This window comes from Lactuca saligna, chromosome 3 (assembly GCF_052625555.1).
Source record: "Lactuca saligna cultivar CGN05327 chromosome 3, ASM5262555v1, whole genome shotgun sequence".
Classification (NCBI taxonomy): Eukaryota; Viridiplantae; Streptophyta; class Magnoliopsida; order Asterales; family Asteraceae; genus Lactuca; species Lactuca saligna.
Window position 1 is genome coordinate 176,441,918 of NC_136419.1, and position 24,411 is coordinate 176,466,328.

Below are 24,411 nucleotides of genomic sequence, written 5' to 3' on the forward strand. Positions count from 1 at the left end.
TTGCAATAAACTCTAAAAAGTTATTAGATGACACGACAACAGTTTCACATGATGGTCTTTTATCCGTAACAATCACCTGATGAAGTAAAAATACCGAATGGATGAATGATGTTTGTGTCCTCTATGAGAATGTTTTTACTTTTTATTTTAAATAATTTATCTAAACGAAAGTAAATGGACTATGAACCACCTAATAATAAGAATCACAAAATAAGAAAAGATGAACAAGCTTCACTATATATAGATTTACAAAATATAGATGTTATGTAGTAGTGATTTGTTTCACTTACATACCAAAACATGTTACTACTTTTCTAGGGATAATTCTGCTTCAAAAATAACCCCATGTTTAAAAAATTCTATCTATCTTTTTCTATCGATTAATATCTACCAATCAACCTAATATCTTCCCTTCCCTTGTTAGTTGTTACTTCAACTTGCTTCATTACCTGAAAATACATGCCACACATAAACATAACATGAGTTATAAAGATTATACACATGACATGACTTAAACAATTTACAATGTTAACTTGATTATTTCCCATGGTTGGAAAAGAGAAGAGCTTACTTGTTATGAGGTTCAGAGTCTGGACCTGATTCATAGAGAATGAACAACTGTAAGCATCATACCCTTATGCTTCTCCAAAATCTCCTTCACAGCTTCAGTATATAATGCAGCCTCTTCTTTGTCTTCAAAACCACCATTTTCACTGTTCATAAGAAAATCATTTCCACCTTGGAGATTATGCATCCCCATTACCATAACAAATACCCCCTTCATCACATACCCTGAAACTGGCAACTTCAAAACAGGAATGTAACACTCACTCACTTGAGTAAGAACGTCTACACGAGCTAACTCAGTTTTCGAAGCTGAATGTAACCATGCCTTCACCTCAATGAGTTTTTCCCCACTCAGAGAAAGCCTCTCTCTTCTCCCTGAACCCGTAATAGAGACATCCTCCAGCTTTGGGAAACCATTAGCGCAGTCCAACAACATCATATGCCACAGATTCGCCTCCCGAAGACACTGAAACGAAATATGACGTCTTTGCTTAATCGAATCAATTGTTAACTCGATATCTTCTTCATCATCCCCATTTCCATAAAGATAGAATCCATCCTTATCGGAAACTGAATTCGGAGACAGAAATATAAACGATTCGACTCTGCAACCGAACTTAACCTTCCACTTGACCAAAAAACGGTTATCAATGGCTATGCGATGGGAAGGCGGAGGTTCGATACGTAAGAACTTCACTCCTTTGAACTTTCTCAAAAAGTTAGTGGCAGATACAAAGGACTCACCGTAATACGAATAAAGTTTAGGCAGAAGCGGGGCAACATCACTGAGTGTGTTCTTATCGGGAATGGGAGGATTTACGAGAGGAGAAGTGAAGGAAATGGTAATGGCATCGACTTGAAGTACAATCGAGGAGAAACGTTTGGAAACCAGGTAACAAAAGCATAGGGTTTTCAAATCGATTAGTTTGTTTAATATTTGGAGGATAATTTCATCTGGTAGACGACTGATTGAAGACGAATCATCTGCATCGGCTTCTTGGGATTTCTTGAGGTTCCTCATTTTACAGAGAGATAATAGAAGGTGTGCTCATCGGACATTCTAACCCTAATCATCCTCCGGTTAACTTTCTATATTCACCGTAATTCGCTGCCCATTTCACTCCACTGTACAAAGTTACCTTTTATATTTGAACAAATTACTGTGAAATGTCCCTGTGGTTTGGTGAAATTGTGAGTTTGGAGGTGTTTGGGATATTTTTTGAATTCAAAATACTTTTTATAAAAGGATTTTTTGTAAAATGTTTGTAAAAATGTGTTTGGATTAGTTTTTGAAAAGTAAAAATTAAAAGTTGTTTTTAAAAAATGTTTGGTTTAACTTTAAATATAAATAACCAAAAATGTGATGCTTATTATATATTTACAATTATTTATTAATTTACATATACTATTTTATAATAAACAAAATTTTTTAAACATATATTATAATTTTGTAAATATTTTATTATAAAATATAAAATATAAATTTCTTTTAAATATTCCTAGTTTTTTTTATTAGACCATGATAATATTAAAAAACATTCATAAAAATTGTAAATAATTCATAAAAAAATATCATTAATATTATTACATTCGTCTTCGCAATGTGATTATATCTTGTGCAATAATATCTCGCACCGCTGCCATATGTAAATCATCATCACTCGCGCAACGTGTACTTGGACCTTCTTCGTAAACTTCACTACTAGTATCAGCTCATATGGGATTGTAGGATTCTTGTTGTGCCCTATTAAATGTTTCATCAAACCTACCAACCTTTCTAATATAGTTATGGATCGTCATCGATTCTATCACAACTTTCACTTGGTTCTTATACTTATAATTAACATGCATGTCTCTTAATAACACTCACCTAGCTTTCCACACTCCAAAAGTTCGTTCAATGATATTTTACAATGATGAGTGGAGATAGTTAAATTTCTCTTTCGGTCTATGAGGTTCACGAATAGCAGCCAAGTGTCCACGTCGAAAATCTGGTAAATAATAACGAATATTTGTGTCTTTGTATGGAGTAAGATATCCTCTAGTATTTGGATATCCGTCATCAACAACGTAATATTTATCTGTAATAAAACAAACAAATTATTTTTTTCGTTTCAAAAAAGTAGTAAAAATACAAAACTTATGTTCCAAATAAAAATATACTAACCGCCCACTGGATATAGAAAATTAAGATCTAGTCTCTGTAAGGCTTCATTGAAAATTCTTGTGTCATGTGCAGTCCTCTCCCAACCGGCCCATACAAATGTAAAACACATGTTAAATATCACAAGCAGCCATTATATTTTGTGTTGCATATCTCTTTCGACCAATGTACTTAGCTTCCTCATTTTATGGAACTGATGCCCTAATGTGTGTCCTATCTACAGCACCAATGCAATCCTTCAAATACAAAAATATATCATAAATAAATCATTTGTTAAAGTTTGACTACCAAGAAAATGAACATTGGATAATACCTTGAACATTTGATAATACTGAGTGTTATTTAATATATCTTCAAGAACATCATCATTATAGTTTGCATTTGGCTTGATGATGTCAGCACTCAGTTTTAGCACGGCTTCCAAAACTGTATGGAAATGCCTATGAATTGTTTCCCCCGAATGATTAAAAAACTCTTGCACAAATCTATTGCTACACCCATGAGCCAAAGTCATCAAGAATATTCCTACAGATTCCTCAATAGATATATTTCAGGTTTGTTGTAGTCCGTAATTTGTAGCAAGATCTACGCATAACCGTCTAAAAACCGATACGTTCAATCTAAACATCTCATAACACCGTCTAGGATGTCCATTTAGTACTTCATAAATAAACATTTGCCCTGTGCGGTCTGAAGTGTGACATGGCATATGTACGTTACGAGCTAGTATTATCCCTTTCAAAGCTAACCCACATAACATTTCAAATTCTCTATCCTCTTCCACCCAACATTCTTTATTATCATTAGATGAATTAGATTCATCACTATCCATCCTACATAATACAAATAAAAATATGTCAAACAATAACACATAACATAAAGACAAACAATAACACCTAATATAAAATGTCAAATACATAATGTCAAAGGACAACACATAATGTTAAAACATAAAACATGATGTCAAAGCATAACACATATTGTCAAAGCATAAAACATAATGTCAAAGCATAACACATATTGCTAAATCATTATTTCATAAGTAACTTAAGGAACTCTATCTTGGCTTCGTCGGTCGTTGGCAACATAAAAGCTTCATGATTTTGATTTTTGGTGAACACAAACAATGCTTGTGAAAATCCGTTGGACCCTTCATGAAATTTGGTAAACTTTGTAACAATAGCCATGCAATCTGCTATTGTTGGGGAAGGATTATTTTGTGGATAAGTTTGTGTGCTCTTTATTGATATGGCATCCAATAAAGCATCTACTTTTTCTTCATAAATTGAACTTTTATTCTTGGTTGAACGGTTGTTGGAAACAAGCTTAGACCTTTTCTTATTACTCGAACTACTTTCATGGAAACCAGGAAAAAGAGGCTCCACATCATCATCTAAATTGATATCATCACTATCTCCTTTGCCCTCCACATTTTCTTCGTTTGGATTGGTATTGTTTTGAAACTGTAATGGAGTCATAATATGATCTCCAATGGCAATTGAATCCCGAAACAAAAGAGCATATTTCTCATCAAATATGCTCAAATCTACATTACTAAATTATGCATAATCTTTTTTCTCTTGCAAGACAAAAAGATAATATAAATCAAATATGCTCAATCTATATGCAATCATAACTCAAAATAATTACAAAGAATAGTAAATCATACCTTTATTTTCTCCTCCCACCACTCAGGCGATGCATCTATTAGGCTTCTCGTCCCACCAAGTCTATTAGGCTTCTCGTCCCACCGAGTCTAGTTTCAAGCCTCATCAATCGGTCATAAAGCTTTCACTCTTTGTTCATGTTCTCCCATTTGTTTGTTAGTTGTTTTTTTCAAGGCTATAACCTATTTTCTCCTTAATGTGTTTTTGTATATTCTCCCACCCAACTTTATTAAAGCGAGTATCGGTTTTATGGCCTTTTCTTAGTTCAATCAAGCATGAATCAACAAAAACCATGAAGCTACGATTATCCCATTCAAATTTTGGTTTTTTCATTTTTAAAGATGTTTCACAATCAACAACAGTGGTGAGGTTTTCGTCCATTATATGTGAATTACATATCAACATTTAAACAACAAACCAATTTCATTAACCTTCTTAAATGATTTCATCAATTTAAACATTTGCTAATCAATCTTTCATTAATTAAAACATAAAAAATAGAACAACAATTCTTTCTCAAACATTTATTCTACCATAATATTAATTGAACCACATTTTGTTGGATAAAATAGCTTTGTAAATACACAGTTCAATCTAATTTGTGCATTTGTGGCAACATTCAAATGCACAAAATTAAGGTTGTTTTTTTTAGTAAACTCAAATTATAAAATTTATTTTCATGTAAAGCTTCAACTGGTTTATTGCGGCAACACAAGAAATAACATCACATTTTGTTAAAAATATTTTACAAAATTAGATTTCATTGGTTTTACCACATCACAAAACATGCCTCTTCACATTTATATTCATTTAATTTGATGTCATTAGAAAGATTTGGTTAAAGACTAAACTCTGTTAGTAGCCATTTTATGACATTAACTTTGTCATTTAAATACTTAAGGAGAGATTGATTATGTGGGTTAAGATTAAGAAGTTGCTTGAATCTTACTAAATTTTAACTAATTAAATAATTGTTTCACCTAGGGAATTTAAATGTATTATTATTATTATTATTATTATTATTATTATTATTATTATTATTATTATTATTATTTATTGGAATAATTTTCACAAATGGGTACCTGTTAACAACACAAATCGGTACCTGTGAACAAAAAATTTCATCAATTTAATCAATATCATCCAACTTTCATCAATTTCACTAATAAGTATTCAATAAATCATCAATTTCACAAATCTATGACTGATAACACAATATTCAACATTTTACAGTCAACACATATCCATACAAGGAACAAATTGAAGGAACAAATGACATGCAGCGAATGGAAAATCAAAATCAAAGTAACAAATCAGATGCAGTGCAAGGAAAATCGAAAGGTGACATTTTGTTTGCTAATGAAAATCGAAAATCAAGACAAACAAAACCAAAATCTGACTTTGCACTTACCTGGTCGGAGAAGGAGAGACACCGACAGAGAAGATTGTCAGATTGGAGGTAGATTGTCGACTTGGAGAAGATCACCGTCTGATTTGAGATCGATGAAACGAGAGCGAAGAACGGAAGCAGACAAAACAAGAACAGGAGAAGAGAAGAACGTATCTTCAATTTCAATTGATTAGGGTAGTTGGGATTAAGGTGGTTGGGGGTATAAAGGTAATTTCAGTTTTAAGGGGTTTAAAAGTTAAAAAAATCACGTTCCCGTGACTTTTCAAAATGCTCATTTTCCTTCTTTTTGAAAAGTTGTTGTTAAAAGATCTTTTTCCTTTGTCAAACATCTTTTGGTTCCTTTTTAACTTTTAGGAAAAGATAAAGGTTAAAAGTTGGTTTAAAAGATAAAACAAACACCCCAAAAATCCTTTTTGCACTCCAACCTTTCTTAGAGTTTGAATTTGTTATCTTTTTGATTCTTACACGAATAAAAAGACTTAATTGTCCTTTATATTATTATTATTTGTTTATTGTGATTTAATATATATATATATATATATATATATATATATATATATATATATACACACACCACATCCCCTACCCCCCCCCCCCCCTTTAAACCATATATTCTCTTTCTCTCTCTCTCACACACACACACATACACTCTCTCGGTCATCGTGGAAAACCAAACACTAGCTACCATGTTACTAACTTTCGTCGGAAACCAACCACCACTATCGGAAACCACCTACAAATGCCGAAAGCCACCTACGAGTGTCGAAACCACATCCCTTTTATCTTTCCTCTTCCTGAACCACCATTGCCCACCTATTTGTTGATGCTTGAACCGCCTCTCCACTACCATCTCCGATGAAAATCTCTGGTCACCGTCGGGGAAGCTGAAGGAAACGATCATGTGAATCAAAACTTTTGTTAGTTTTGTTTATTTGTTCTTGCTGTCTTTCCATATCTACTTCTTCATCATCTTTAGATTTGTTTGTTGGAGACGTTACATGAGATGCTACTCTCTCCGTTATCTTCCACATCATCTTTAGATCCGACTCCTCGCCCCCGCGGGTAGATCCACCTTCCCACCATCTTCTATGATTTTTTCTTCTTCTATCTTTAGATATGGGATTTTATGTCGGTATTAGAACCAATGAGGTGGTCTTGGCGATGGTTGTCAATGTCAAATTTTTCTCACGTGGATGTGGTGGTTGTAGGTTGTATTTTAGGTTTCTTAGGTGGTTATTATGGTGGAATTGGAGTTTTTTTTTTGGAATTGATTTTAGAAGTATGGTGGTAGTTAATGGTGACTAGTGGTGGTTTTTTTTTATGAATATTAATTTTGAAATGTATATACGTGAGATAAAATCTACTAAATAAATCTTAATATATTTATTTTAAATAGCATACTATAACCATATCGTGATCTGATTTTATAATACCTCAGGAGGTAATGAAATTATTTTAATAAAATTGAACTGTCTCCATTCTCAGGCGATCGCACCAAAAACTCGTGTTCATTTTAGATTTCATTATGTTGCCGATGACTGATGGTTATTGGTGAGTGGTTGTGGTAGTGTTAGTGGTGTGAGTGAGATTAGGAGTGGGTCCCAAGTGTTATTGTGAGTGAGATTTAGGAACAATAAATAATAATAATAATAATAATAATAATAATAATAATAATAATAAAGGGCAATTAAGTCTTTTTATGTTTGTAAGGGATAAAAAATGTAACAAATTTAAACAATAAGGATTGTTAGAGTGCAAAAAAAAGTTAGGGATCAAACTTATAATTTCACCAAACCACAGAGACAATTTTAGTAATTTGTTCTTTATATTTAAATTTGTAGTTTTTACTTTTTACATTTTTACCCAAATGTATATAAACAACCAATGAGCGTGAGGTTTTCATTTTTTCGAAACCCGAATGTGATTTAAATTCAATCCCAAATACCGAACAGAATTAACATTATCGGTATCTATACCCGGAATGTTACCGGTTTTTAGTACTAGCATCGATACAAACTACTTAGTGATTTAGAGTATCGAGTACCGTCACATATTTTTAAATTCAGTTAGATTCAGTATCGGTTCTGGTATGACTCTTGTATGAAATTAGGATTTGGTACTAACTACTCATCCCTAATATAAGTTAGTATTTAAGTCACCATGCACATAATGACGGAGAACTCATTTTCAATTAATAAAAACAAAAACTATGTTTTTCATTGTTTAGGACGTTGATCAATGGTTTGTTTCATCAGGATATTGAAACCCCAATCATCCTTTATTTTTAACAATAGATACCTCATATATTGTTTTTGTTGTATCATAAATTTATTTATATTATATTTAATAAAAATCATAAACTTATATAGAAGCTATTTTTCATATAACCAATTTATTGATGTTTATATAGCTATTATATCAAAAAATTGAAAAAAAAAACATCATATCATAGTACATTAGGAAGCATCTTTCATATCACTATATGTATTTAAAACCTCAATTTGCAATTCAATATAATTAATGTAACATCCTAAAAATACTAAGTAAAATTTTTATTTTTAAACGATTCATTCAATGTTCCAAAAAGAGATCAGATTCATAGTAATTTCAAAACACCAAATAATTTGTAAACATTCGGTGTGGAATAAAACTCTAGGGGATGCAGTGCCATTAAGTCGGATCATTCCTTTTGAAAACAAAGATACCTAAAACCATAAACTAAGTTGTAAGCACAAAGCTTAATAAGTTTCCCCAAAATACCACATACTAAACATACAACTGGGCCTATCCATAGGGTATACTCCAATCCAATAAACAAATATGGGCTTAGCACTGGGGTTTATTTCAACCCGATCGTACAATAATGGGCCCTATCCTTGAGGTTTATTTCAACTCGATCATACCATAATGAACCTCACACTGAAGTTTATCTCAACCCGATCATATAATAGTGGGCCTTGTCCTGTGATTTATTTTAACCCGATCATACAATAATGGGCTCGCACTATGTTTTATTTCAACCAGATCATACAATAATGGAACTCATCCTAGGGTTTATTTCAACCCGATTACACAAACCTATATAAAAGTCACATGGCAGGTAGCATTCTACCTAACAAAATAATGGGTCGGCATTGGTGCCTTCGACCCACGGATACAATGAGGAGACTGACCTCACATTCTGAAAGAATAGCTGCACTGACCACTGTTCCAAAAGTTATCACTGCCGGTCACCTATACAATCAACAGGGACCCAAATCTCGAACAATATATCACATTACCCAAAATGCTCTTAGGTCAAACTTGATCAAAAGTCAAAAAGTCAACGAGTCAACTTAGGTTGAGTACACTCGACGTACTCAGCTAATACGCCCAACGTAGTGCATTTCTCTTTGCCAGAAAATAGGGTCCAAACCAGGTACGCACAACCTACTCGACTTCCACCTTTTTCTTTCTATTAAGTGCTTAATCTATTAACACACTTCGTCCAAAACCCATATCTAGTTCCAAAATGACGTTCTAAGTCATAAAGTTTCCAACCTTATGACTTTCTAAGGCTAGAAACGGTCCAACAACTAAACCCTAACTTATTACACAAACCAAAACATCATATCTCATGCATGAAGAAAGGGAAAGGACCGAGATCATATTTTTATGACTCGTAATACCTCCATAATGGATAAATGTTTCTACTTTATCCATTAGGATGCTCCAAACAACCAAGATCTAGTCTTTAAGTCTCAAAAGGACCAAAAATACATCTTTCTCAACTTAATCCGTTAAGTGTAAGTCTCAAACCTTAAGATCTGAATCAAAATGATGTTTAAATGGATAAAGTTTCCAACTTTATCTATAACAAGTTCACAAACTTTCAAGATCTAAACTTTATGCACTAAAGTGACCAAAGACCTCATAAAACCCAAAACTAGCTAGATCAAACAAATGCATCATCAAGATTCAAGCTTTATACCTTCTGGAATTGAGAAAAGCAATGTAGGCTTTGGATCCAGAAGTTTGAGCTTCAACAATCAACAATATTGAACTTCTCTTCATCCAAAATGCACTTAAAACACACAGAAAGGCTCAATATTTGATCTAGGGGTCTAGGGTTGTGAGTTGGAGGCTCAAGAGGGGTGGAAGTTGATGTCAAGAAGGACCCTAAGGGGTTAGAGTCCTTAAATAGGGCTCAAAACCAGGAAAATAGGGTTTTACATTGCAACGGTAGGCCCACCGTACCTAGAGTTACGCCAATCATAAGACCCTAAAACCGTGACTTCCTTCAACGTAGTATGCCCAACGTACTGGCTAGTGTACGTCCAACGTACCAGACTCCTTTTTCCAGCTTAAATTCAAACAACCATAACTTCTTAGTTTCAGCTCCGTTTTCAATGATCTTTATATCCATGGAAAGGTAATGAAGATCTCTACATTTCTATCTTGATACTTATGACTAGAAACATCTCGAACTAAAATCCTTAATTTAAACAAGAAGCCCAAACACATAACCTTTCCTATTTTACCCTTCAACTTTCATCGAACAATCCAAGGTTTAAATCATTTGCCCAATATCATACACCTCTAATAGAGTCTAAACGTCATTCCATTGAATCCCAAAGCCTACATTTGATTCATTTATTGTCCACAATCCTAAAATAAGAACTTTTTGAAACACGATGTTACAATTAATCTATTAATTTAAAATATGTTATTCAATGCAAAATATTAAATTATTATTAGAAGACTTTTGAAATGGTTATTATAATAAATTTATTTGTTAATTTAAAAATTATGTAACTTCAAATAATAAATCAAAATATAAAATAAACCTCAAAAATATATTTGAATACTATTTTTCAAAAATAGTTAAAAAAGTTTATATATTGTACATGTAGAACAACAAATCAAATTAAATAAAAAATATCAAAAAAAAATTTATTTTCGATCATTTTTTTAATTAAGTGATTTTTAATTAATGAAAAGAAAAAATTGCATTGTGTTATCTTAGAAACAATTGTTCATATATCATAACCATACTAATCCAAAAAAAAATCAGTATATAATTAATTTCTAAATTAATGAATAATAACATTAAATTGAAATACTAAATCAAAAACCATGCTTAGCTTTATTTAAACGCAAATGAAAAGTAGATATTATTGAATATTATGATTTTAAAAGATGCATATTTTTAATATGGTTCAAACAAATTACAAGTTTATATATCAAATTAGTGTAAGTGTTATTATTTTATAGTTAATGTTTTATTAATTTCAATATCTATATAAAAAACTAACTATATAGTTTATTATGCACAATATACACCGGTATTCGCCTAATAATAACTTAAAACCTAACTATATAAATATTATAACATTAGATATTTAAAAATTAAGATATAAAACTTTATTTGATTGGTTAAAAATAACTTTTAAGGGTGGCGGTGGAGTGGTGGCAGAGATGGAGGTAGTGGTGGCAGCGAAGTTGGTGGTTGTAACGACCTGAATTTTCATTTCCGTCACTAACGGTAGTTTTGTTATGTTTCATCATTAAGTTACCTCTTTGGTTGGTTAAAGATAACTTTTAGGGGCCAATGTGCAAGGAAATGATTCTCGATCCTATACATGGGTTTTGGAGCTGTTTTCTCACACTTTAGGGGCCAAAAATGAAAGTTGTCAAGCATTTAAAGAGGCTTAACCCTAAAATCTAGGAAAATCATTCCATTTGCAGCCAAAATCTTCTAGAGTGAGTGTGAAAGTGTGTGAAATCCTCTAGGGTTTGGTGTTAATCTAAGGGAAGAATGTGAAGTTTATGGAGGTTTTGAAGCATACTTTGGAATGGTGATTAGGTGGCTTATTCTTTAGCAAATCTATATGTTACTACTCGATTTCCAAAAGTTCTAAACACTTCCCTTAAGTTTATTTATGTTGTCCTTTAAACCACACAAAATTAGGAGCCTTGGATGATGCAAAATCCATTGTTTAAGTGTGTTGGTTGGTCCCATTCATATGGGCACGTAGGTATGGTTTATAGGGGTTAAAGTCATCCTAAAAGAGGCTCTGGTTGGACCCAAAGCAGACTGGAGAAGATCGGTGATCGGTTTTCCGATTTTTAACTGCCATCACCACAACAACATGGTCACTTAGCCACCACGATGTGGTGACAGGAGTTAATCGGTTCCAAGTTGCGACTTGATGCTCGGACCACGACGTGGTACATTACTTGCCGCGACATGATTTTGGTCTAAACATAAATGCATCGTTTTGTGCTATTTTTCTGATAAGGTTTTTGTGTATTATTTTAGGGGTGTTGAATTACTTGCTAGAATGTGCTTCTCCTTTGTTCATATCCCCACACATCTTGGACTATAGATGAGTCATTCTTGTGGTTGTTTAAGCAGAAGTATGGGAATTTTGCACGCTTTATTACAAATGTATGGTTAGATTGCTGTATGCGATGTTACAATATAATTTTATATGATGTTTGGGTTCTGAATTTGTCATGAATTTGTAGTAACAAATAAACTACAATAGCTTTTGTATGCTAGACACATTAATATGGTTAATTTTGCATAAAAGAATGGTAGGTTCATGCTAGTGGTGATGGATTTATTTGGTGTTAAAATGTGAAATTATGCATGCCATGATTCTGTTATAACATGTTTTGTATGGAATTAAGGAATGCATGCTAGAAAGTATATTGTTAAAGGGTGTATCTCCTTACATGCTTACGTGTGTTGATATGTGGTGAATTTAAATATCTACATTTTTAGTATGACATGTGATATTGTTAGATTAGTGTCTAAGCCCGTAACTATATTTGATATGTACTTGACCCGGTTGTGCATGGTCCTTTTGGGTTGCCTTCACCAAAGCAACTTGACAAGGTAATTTAAGGGGAGAGAGAGAGAGAGAGAGAATATTATGGTTTAGTAATATATTATAATAACAATATATTAAAGGAGAAATCACATTTATTTAAATAGTATTGGTCATAAATTAATTAGGAATTAAGTTGGTGACTAAAAGAGATTAATTAAATAAAGGGGCATAAACTATCAAATGTACGATAGTTGAGTTTTGGGCTGGGAAACCTAATGGACTAAAGAGGGAATAAAATTATGATGGGGATCCATCATATTTTCATCCAAGGCCTTTTTCCAAAAGGTTCCTTGGGTTGCTTGGTAGCTAAGCTGTCCATTAGGGTTTTGACTGAAACCCTAACAGCCTACAGTATAAATATGACCCCTAGGCTATGAAAATCGGCTACACTTGATTCCAAGAGAACCCTAGGGCCGATTTTAACATCTCTCACCCTCTCCCACATTGCCTTCTTGCTTGTGGTGTTTGTAAGCCATTAGAGGAGTTACAATTGTGACTCTAAGCTCCAAGGAAGAAGAATCAAGCTTCCATTGAAGAGCTAAACATCTAGATCTGATTCTATATGTTAGTTTTTCATATATGTATGCTAGATTAGGGTTTATAAGTCTTGGATTCATTGCATGTACAATAGAGAAACCTAGATCCAAGCATTAGGGTTTGTATGAGCACATAGGATTGTTCTTATGCATAAAAACCATCAGTGGTATTAGAGCCTTGATTGGTTTCTGTTGTATTTGATGCTTTAACTGTTTGATTGCTGAAAATCATTTTTTTGTGCTAACTGTTTGATGAACTCGACGAGTTGGATGAACTCGATGAGTTCCAATGTGGACTCGACGAGTTTAGCTGTCAGACAGAGGATATTTCGGGATTTTGTTGTTGTTTTGTCATGGGATTAATGCCTAAATCGTTTTTTGAAGATAAAATCCTAATTATATTGTAATTGAATGATTATCCATGCCAAAATAATAGATAATTTCAAATCTTTTGAATAATAGTTTATTTATATGATAAATATGGATTATTTGTATTATTTGGTAATTATCTTGTAAGTAAAATTAGATTAAGTCAAATATAGATAATTATGAAATTAATTGTTTAATTGAAATTATTTGTTATTTGATCCCTTTTGTTTTGAATAGTTCAAAACTTGTCCTCAAGTTTTGAAATTTAAATTTTATGATTAAAATTTTAATTTTATGTAATTTAAATTTCAAACCCTTAGAGTTTTACAAGTTTAAAATTCAACCCTATACTATTATATTATTACAAGATTAATATATATATATATATATATATATATATATATATATATATATATATATATATATATATATATATATATCTATGTATAAGATCAACGCTAGTCTTATCGCTAGTAGGCCTCATTCACGAAGCCGATCTATAAGGTGGGTATAAGGTTGATGCCTATAAAATGTTGCTTAATGGGTGTACATTCACACCCACCGCTTGCTTGATTGGTAGAGCGTCGTTAGCCGAACGGATAGGATATGGCACTTAATACCTCATTACAAGTATAATAAATATTACAAAGTAGATAACATATTTTACAAATTCCCAATCTTAGTTACTTTAGGGAAAAATGTGAAAAATGATGCTATTCCATAGAATTACACTTTGTACCCCTGTCAAACATTAGTGGAGCGTGCGTGGTTAACCGGCACACTAATTTGGGATTGACATTGGTGGCAAAGGGTGGCTTAATGTTTATTATAGATCAATGGAGCGTGCGTGGCTAACCAACACATTGATTAGGTGATAGAGACATTGAGTGCACCATGTTGATTCGCATGGTTATTCACAACTTGTTTGCGATCCTCAGCATCCCAGTCGCAAATTTGAAGTGCATATCGAGATTTAAACATGCCATTGAAAAGTTCAATGAATCTCAAAGATCTAGGAGTTTTGAAATACGTTTAAAAACTTAATATCTTTTCGTTTTTCATGGTGAGAATTGGTGAATCTTCATTCACTTACCTTCAAATTATTTACTTTTAGAGTATGACATCCCTTTCTAAGTTGTAAATAATGTTGTTGGGTCCTAGCCCTATTTTCTCATTTTGGGTGTTTAATTAGGGACTCATTTCTAATCAAACTTTGTTCTTTTTCTTTTTCAAATGTCTGCTGTAACAGCTCAAATTTTCAAATAAATTTTTCATTTAAAATAAAACATCATTATTCGACAAAAGAGTTTATTCCAAGTTTATTGCAAAATATAAATAACAAATCATCAAGATCTTCAACAATGGCAGTGTGTACGTGTCACGCCGGCGCCTTCCCACGGTCATCACTAGTACCTGAAAAACATAAACACAACTAGTAAGCATAAATGCTTAGTGAGTTCCCCAGTATACAACTTACCCACATACGCCTTCCGGCCCGGACCTTTCGGTCCACATAACATTGCCTTCCGGCCCGTAACATAATCGCCTTCCAGCCCATAACATATCGCCTTCCGGCCAATAGTATTTTGCCTTCCGGCCCATGATAGTATAAAACATAACACATATAATATATCACACATAACACATAAGTCATGCATCATACCGTTCTTTCTATCACATAAAGTCTCGCCTTCCGGCCCGTATAAGCATACATCACATATAAAGCATCTACCTCTCTAGACATAGCATAAATATAACACATACGACCTTCCGGTCACGCAGTCAAACCCTTCCGGGTGAAGTATAGTGAGAAGACTCACCTCGTAGTATGCAAGCTATAAACCCTTCGAGTCACTCGCACTCGATCCGCTAATCTGCAGGCTCCCTATAATACCACATACCTTTATTAATGATCTTATCAAACAAGACAACTGACCCTACTAAATTACATACAGGTCAACGGTCAACTTGACCGGACTCGTCGAGTGCAAGGGCAACTCGGCGAGTCTAGACACCCCGACTCCACTCGCCGAGTCTAAAGAACGACTCGACGAGTCCCAGTAAGTCTTCAAGCTACTCGCCGAGTCTGAAGAACAACTCGGTGAGTCCTAGTGAATCTTCAAGCTACTCGCCGAGTCTGATCATTGGACTCGGCGAGTCCTCGCCATGCAGTCAAACAACTGCCTCCTGTAATTCGCATGATTCCGTAATATATAAATATGGGGCTTCCTGGACCTTTACACATTCTATTACTGGGATTTAAACACTTATAACAACACTATAATCTATCAAATCCTTAAATGGGTTTCCTAAACCCTAGATTCGTGTACAACACCAAACTACAGAAATGATCCGAGGATTACCTGGAAAACGTGTTCCCTGTGTCCCCAACCTTCAGAGCTCGACCCCTTGATCCTCCTTTGATCACCACCTTGCCTCTCCTTGCCTAACAACCTCTTCAAGCTTCCACTAGCCTTCACCCTTGTTCCAGACGCCCACAGACTTTTTGGTTATCTTCAATCGGCCAAAAGACGAGACATGACGGCCCTAAAGGCATTATATATGATCCAGAATCAAAACGGCTAGGGTTTCAGCTGAACAGCGTCGACTCGCCGAGTCCCTAATGGACTCGTCGAGTCCAGTCGCGAATCTATGACCAAGACCGTGGTCCTACTCGGCGAGTCAGGCACCAACTCGCCGAGTCCCCTCCTAAATATGCCCCAAAAATAATTTAAAGAAATACCTGAAATTCCGGGCTGTTACATCTGCAAACAACAACAACAACGTGTCTAGGTCATTCTCGTTGACGAACCTATGTCAAAAGGTAACATTTGATGGTTCAAACTTCAACGAGTGGATGAGGTACATTTGCATGATCACGCGCTACGAGGACAAAGAATATATCCTCGATGAAAAGCTTGAGAAGATCATCCCATATGTTGCTACTCCTGAAGAGTTGGCCACCTTTGAGGCCCACGAGCGTGATGCTACGAAAGTTCATTGCATCATGCTGGCCACCATGAACCTCGAACTCCAAAAGTCCTATGAGGACATGTATTTATATGAAATGCATCAGTATTTGCTGGACAAGTACCACCAAAGCGCAAGGCAAGAGCGCTATGAGATCATTACTAACATGATCACCGCTAAGATGGGGAGTGGAGAATCCCTAACCTCTCATTTACAGAAAATGCAGAGGTATGTTGATCGTCTTCTCCAACTTAATGTCAAGTTTGATGAGGATTTGGCTATCGACATAATCCTCCACTCCTTGCCTTCATGCTACAACCAGTTCAGAATGACCTACCAGATGAATAAGGAAGAGGTCTCCTTGAGTAAGCTCCAAGGACTACTGAGAGCAACCTTAAAGACAAATATGTTGCACCATCCCCTGCTGTGGCTACTCCCATGTTGGAAATTGGTCAAGGAAAGGGAAAGAAGAGGAAGGCTCCATGTAAGGTCCACCATAAGGGTAAGACCCAAGATGGTTCCTATTCTAGTAGAACCAAAGTTGGTTCGGTCAAACCCTCTTCCGACCCCAAAGAAGCAAAGTGTTATTACTGCCACCAGAAGGGCCACTGGAAACGAAGCTGCCCTCAGTATTTGCAAGACATAAAGTCTGGGAAGATTAAGCCCACCTTCGTAGGTATGTATTCTATTAAATCTAATAACTCATCATTTGTTACTTCATGGGTTCTTGATACAAGGTATGGTTATCACATTTTTCTAATTTGAAAGGCCTAAGAAGAAGTAGGGAGATGGAACATGGGAAGATAAACTTGATTATGGGAAGCAAAAGATCATCGCCTGTGACCAGAGTCGGAGTTTATTCTTTAGTTCTGAGTAATGGGTTAGGGTTAGATGTATAAAATTGTTGTTATTCGCCAGATATGACAAGAAACATTATTTTATTTCATGGATTGTTTAGACAAGGTTTCAGATATTCTTTTAATAATAGTAATGGTCCTATTAATGTTTATTTGAATGGTGTCTTTTATTTCAATGCATTACCTTGTAATGGGATTTATGAATCTATGATGGTTGTTTATAATTTAGGAAATGATGTATTGAATATTGATTCGTCTACTAGCCTAGACAAAGCATGCTTGTGGCATTGTCGCCTTGGCCATGTCAACAAGAAACGCATAGCCCAACTTCAAAAGGATGGAGTGTTGGAGTCATTCGAACTTAGGGATGATGACACGTGTGAATCTTGTTTGCTTGGGAAGATGACCAAGTCACCCTTTACTGGCACTTGTGAAAGGGTGAGGGTCTATTGGATCTCATACATACCGATGTGTGTGGGCCCTTTAGATCCACCACAAGGGTTGCTTTCCGCTTTTACGTGACTTTTACGGATAATTATAGCAGATATGGATATATCTACTTAATCAAGCAAAAAGTCAGAAACATTTGAAAAGTTAAAAGAGTTTAAGAATGAAGTGGAGAATCAGTTGGGCAGGAAAATCAAGATGATTCAGTTAGATCAAGGAGGAGAGTACCTAAGTCTTGAGTTTCACGACTATCTAAAAGAATGCAGAATTGTTTCGCAATTGACACCTCTAAGAACGCCACAATTGAATGGTGTGGCTGAGAGACGTAACCGAACCTTGTTGGACATGGTTCGTTCTATGATGAGTCGGACTTCGTTACCAATAGCTTTTTGGGGGTATGCCTTAGATACTGCCGCCCATATCCTTAACTTAGTTCCCACCAAGAAGGTTGCCAAGACTCCTCACGAGATATGGACAGAGAAAGTTCCCTCGTTGGCACATATTAAGGTTTGGGGTTGCAAGGCTTTCGTAAGATGAGAGACTCACGATAAGCTCGAACCTCATAGTGAGAAGTGTTATTTCATCGGCTACCCACATAAGTCTTTTAGCTATCTTTTCTATAGACCGAGTGACAATGTTGTCTTCGTTGCTAGAAGAGGAGTTTTTTGAGAAAGGGAATTGATAAGACAAGAGGACAGTGGGAGGCAAATTGATCTTGAGGAGATTCAAGAGCAAAGCGATGAAGGAACCTCTAACACTGGCACTCAACCCAAGGAGGAAACTCTTGTTGAGCCCGTTGATGAGTCCTTACCTCTTAGAGGTTCTAGTAGGGTTATTGTTCAACCCCAGTTTTATGGTTTTCATATTACTACTGAAGGGGATACGTTTATTAGTGATGAAACACTAATGAATTTGGACAAACCTAGCAGCTACAAAGAAGCCATGGCAGGCCTGGAGTCTGCTAAATGGAAAGAGGCGATGGACAGTGAGATTCAGTCCGTGTACGACAACCAAGTTTGGAATTTGGTTGATAATGTACCGGGTCGTAAGACAGTCGGGTGCAAGTGCATCTTCAAGAAGAAGACGAACATGGATGGGAAAGTGCACACTTATAAAGCGCGATTGGTTGCGAAGGGCTTTACTCAAACTCTCGGAATTGACTATGATGAGACCTTCTCACCAGTTGCAAAGATGAAGTCTATTAGGGTAATGCTTGCAATAGTTGCGTTTCATGATTATGAAATCTGGAAAATGGACATGAAAACCATTTTCCTTAATGGGAAGTTGGCTGAGGATATGTACATGAATCAGCCAGAGGGTTTTGTCGATGTGAAGCATCCAAATAGAGTGTATAAGCTTGAGAAATCCATTTATGGATTGAAGTAAGCATCTCGCAGATGGAATATTTGTTTTGATGAGAAAGCTAAAGAGTTTGGCTTTCTGCGAAGCGAAGATGAATCTTGTGTATATGTCAAAGCTAGTGGGAGTATAGTGAGCTTCCTCGTATTGTATGTTAATGACATACTACTCATAGGAAACGTTGTCCCAACCTTGTAGAAGGTCAAATCTTGGCTTGGGAAATGTTTCGCTATGAAGGACCTCGGAGAGGCTGCTTATATTTTGGGAATAAGGACAGTAAGAAACAGGGAAAAGAGACTGATAGGACTCAGTCGGGATACATACTTGGATAAGGTACTAAAGCGTTTTAGTATGGAAAATTCCAAGAAATGGGAGTTGCCAATTCAAAGCAATACCAAGCTGAGTAAGAATCAAAGCCCGAGTACAGAGGCAGAGATAGCTGATATGAGCCGAGTACCTTACGCTTCCGTAGTAGGTTCTATCATGTACGCTATGACTTGTACTCGCCCTGATGTGGCCTTCGCTTTGAGCATGGTCAGCAGATATCAAGGGAATCCTGGTAGAGCTCATTGGATTAAAGTTAAGAATATTCTTAAGTACCTACGAAGGACCAAGGAATGGTTTCTAGTCCTCGATGGGAGTGATGACTTGAGGGTACGAGGGTATAGTGATGCTAGTTGTCTGACGGACCGGGATAGTTACCGATCACAGTCGGTCTGGGTCTTTACCCTACATAGGGGAGCAATAACTTGGAAAAGTTCCAAGCAGGAGACCGTAGCTGATTCAACGTGTGAATCAGAGTACATAGCGGCAAGTGAAGCGTCAAAGGAGGCTATATGGTTGAAGAACTTCATTGGAGACCTTGGAGTTATTGCATCCATAAAGGAGCCGATGGAAATTTTATGTGATAATGAAGGAGCGGTTGCCTTAACCAAGGAACCGAGAGATCATGGTAGATCTCGACATATTGACAGAAAATACCAATTTATTAGACATCGGGTAGAAGAGGGACTCCTTGTTGTGAAGAGGGTATCTTCAGAAGAAAACCCGGCAGATCCCCTTACGAAGGGATTGAGTAGGGTCAAACACTTGCAACACGCTAGGAGCATTGGGATGAAGGATGATATAAGTTTGGATTAGATAGATAAGAAACGTGTAATAGATATTTTGTACTTGACATTTCGATGAATAAATAAAGTTGTGTTATTTATGAGTAAAGCTACTCTCTTGTGTTGGTTACTTATCTATTGTTTCTATTTTGCATGTTTTGACTTCCTGAATAATAAGATTATTCGAACAGTCCACAGTCGTTCATATTTTGGAAGTAGGTGTGAATAAAGACTGTCATGAATTGTTTGTAGATTGTCTAAAGGGTTTTGGGCATAGGAAAGGTTTGCTGCAAAGTTCATGAGTGCTTATAAATATGATTTGAGTATTGGAATAAACTCACGTTTGCTGGTATCACTTCGTGGTGCTTTACCTAAAGTGATCGCAAAGCGATAATATCATATAGTCTTAAAACTTAGAGATATGGTTATTGTTTACTAATTGGTTATGCGTTGATGATGTGTAAACGCATTCGTAACTTGATGTTATAAAACACATTATTGTGCATGATTTAATTAGTAAATAATAGATGCATATGAGTCGAAGTTAATCTATTCCTTTTATTCTATGAGAATAAAGGTGATATATTGGCCACTTGATGATTTGGTTTGATTTATGTGTCGGGCCCAGTCAAAATGGAGTTGATGTGTTCAACTAAATTTTAGGTCGAACAAATCGGAGATTGAGAAACAAGTGATGGACAATAAGTATTGTTAGCATGATATCTAGAATAGAGGATTATACGATCCCTTATCTGAAGGATGAGTTACTGATCAGAGTTGACAATGACATGTAAGAGCTACGATTGCTGATCGGATCCTGAAGTCATATGTGAGATATATTTACTAGACTTATCCAAATGGGAGACTGTTGGATTAGTGTCTAAGCCCGTAACTATATTTGGTATGTACTTGACCCGGTTGTGCATGGTCCTTTTGGGTTGCCTTCACCAAAGCAATTTGACAAGGTAATTTAAGGAGAGAGAGAGAATATTATGGTTGATTAATATATTATAAGAATAATATATTAAAGGAGAAATCATATTTATTTAATTAGTATTGGTCATAAATTAATTAGGAATTAATTTGGTGACTAAAAGAGATTAATTAAATAAAGGGGCATAAACTGTCAAATGTATGATAGTTGAGTTTTGGGCTGGGAAACCTAATGGACTAAAGGGGGAACGAAATTATGATGGGGATCCATCATATTTTCCTCCAAGGCCTTATTCCAGAAGGTTCCTTGGGCTGCTTGGTAGCTAAGTTGTCCATCAGGGTTTTGATTGAAACCCTAACAACTTACAGTATAAATATGACCACTAGGCTATGAAAATCGGCTACACTTGATTCCAAGAGAACCCTAGGGCCGATTTTAGCATCTCTCACCCTCTCTCAAATTGCCTTCTTGCTTGTGGTGTTTGTAAGCCATTAGAGGAGTTACAATTGTGACTCTAAGCTCCAAGAAAGAAGAATCAAGCCTCCATTGAAGAGGTAAACATCTAGATATGATTCTATATGTTAGTTTTTCATATATGTATGCTAGATTAGGGTTTATAAGTCTTGAATTCATTGCATGTAAAATAAAGAAACCTAGATCCAAGCATTAGGGTTTGCATGAGCACATATGATTGTTCTTATGCATAAAAACCATCAGATATAACATGGCTTGAATTAATAATTAGAATAAAATCATAAATACATAATATGGAACGGTGAGGTGTATGTATGACCCATGCAAGTGAATTAATTAATTATAAAATTAATTAAAAACGGAAATACATATAGCGCGGGTAAAAGGGTAGTAACCTAAATTTAGTTGTGTGCCTTATTGTATGTTGCGGTGGAAGGATATCATTGGAGATAATTGTTGGGTTTTAGCCATAAGAACTTTCCTATGTGCGCATGCAAAACCCTAATTCTTGGATCTAGGCTTTCTAATAAACATGCTTTTGAATCCAAGACTTCTAATGGCTAATTAGGTTAAACAACAATATTAAAACAGATCTAGAATCATACCTTTGAGTTCCTTGTTGATCTTGTTGTCTTGGAGCTTCTAGAGTCACAATTGTCACTCCTCTAATGGCTTACAAACACCAACAGCAAGCAAGATGATTTAGGAGAGTGGAGAGGGAATGGAATTCGACCAAAGATTCCTTTCTTAAGGTTCTACAAGGTTGTACACGAATTCCCCATCCCAAGGGCCTATTTATACCTTTAGACTCCTTAAGGATTTCAACCTAAACCCTAATTGGATAATCTTCTCTTAAGGCTATCCAAATCCATTCCATAGATAACCCTATGGACGATTTTGGCTTATCCAAGCCCTAGAAATCGTCCATCCCATCTAGGATAAGGATTTATAGTCTAAAGTCTAACTATCAAACAATTGACAGTTTATACCCTCTTATTTAATTAATCTCTTTAAGTCACCAAATTAATACCAATTAATTTATGACTTATATTAATCAAATAGCCAAATATTATTCCTTATAATATTTATTCTCTCTTAACAAATCATCCTTCAAGTTGCTATGGTGAAGGCAACCCAAAAGGACCATGCACAACCGAATATAGTTACAGCCTTAGACACTATTCCAACAGTCTCCCACTTGGATAAGTCTAGTAACTATACAAGTACAATTCGGTTTTGCAATCGTAGCTCTCAAAGACGCTGTCAACTCTGATCTAATCAATCTTGTCCTTTAGATAAGGGATCGTACAGTCCTCTGTTAGATATCATGCTGACAATCCTATGGAATGGTTAGTCTAGCATTTAGATTTCTCGATCTCCGATTTATTCGACATAGAACTTATTCAAACACATCAATTTAGTTCTGACCGGGCCCGGCACATAAGTCAAATCAAATCATCAAGTGGCCAAGATATCTCTTCTACCCTCTTAGGATAAAATTTACAGATAAACTTCGACTTATATGCATTTACTTATTCATTAACCAACTATACACAACAATGCGTTTTATAACATCAAGTTACTGATGCGTTTTCGCATTATCAATGTACAATCAATTAACAAATAATAAACCATATATCTAGGTTTTAAGACTATATGATATTATCGTCTTGCGATCACCTTTTATATCGTATTCCATAAGGTGATTCCAGCAAGCGCGGGTTTATTCCAATGCTCAAAACCAGTTCATAAGCACTCATGAACGTTGCAGCAACCCTTGCTATGTCTAACACCATTTAGACATTCTACACACCAATTCATGACAATCTTCATTCATACCTACTCCCAACATATGAACGATTGTGGACCATTTGAATAATTCGATTATTCTTAATAACTCAATTATTCTGGAAGTCAAAACATGCAAAGTGAAACAATAGTTAAACAATTAACATGTGACAGTAACTTTACACATAAATAATACTCCTTTATTTAATCATCAAATGTCAATTACATTTTATCTATTATACGTTTCTAAAACTATCTAATCTATACTAATATCATCCTTCAGCCCAATACTCCTAGCATGCTGCAAGTGCTTAACCCTACTCAGTCCCTTCGTAAGCGGATCTGCTGGGTTATCTTCTGATGATGTCCTCTTCACTACGAGTTGTCCTTCTTCTACACGATGTCTAATGAAATGATATTTTCTGTCGATATGACGAGAGCTACCATGATCCCTCGGTTCCTTGGTTAAGGCAACCGCACCCTCGTTATCACAGAAAATCTCTACGGGCTCCTTTATGGCCGGTACAACTCCAAGATCACCAATGAAGTTCTTTAGCCATATTGCCTCCTTTGACGCTTCGCTCGCTGCGATGTACTCTGATTCGCATGTTGAATCAGCTACTGTTTCCTGCTTGGAACTCTTCCAAGTTATTGCTCCTCCATTTAGAGTAAAGACCCAGCCCGACTGCGAACGGTAGTTGTCCCTGTCGGTTTGAAAGCTGGCGTCACTATACCCTCGCACCTTCAAGTCATCACTCCCTCCAAGGACTAAGAACCATTCTTTCGTCCTCTGAAGGTACTTAAGGATGTTCTTCACCGCAATCCAATGTGCTTTGCCAGGGTTCCCTTGATATCTGCTAACCATGCTCAAAGCGAAGGCT

At 35.5% G+C, this 24,411-nt stretch overlaps 1 protein-coding gene across 1 annotated transcript; it reads right to left on the reverse strand.

The window, feature by feature from the left end:
- Positions 1–211: 211 nt before the first annotated feature.
- LOC145037521 (F-box protein AUF2-like) lies at positions 212–1,678 on the reverse strand. The gene is made up of 2 exons (XM_078986206.1): positions 572–1,678; positions 212–449 (listed from the first exon to the last, which is right to left on the reverse strand). The coding sequence occupies exon 1, from the start codon at positions 1,586–1,588 to the stop codon at positions 602–604; it is 987 nt and encodes a 328-aa protein (XP_078842332.1). The 5' UTR covers positions 1,589–1,678; the 3' UTR covers positions 212–449; positions 572–601.
- Between the last annotated feature and the right edge of the window lie 22,733 nt (positions 1,679–24,411).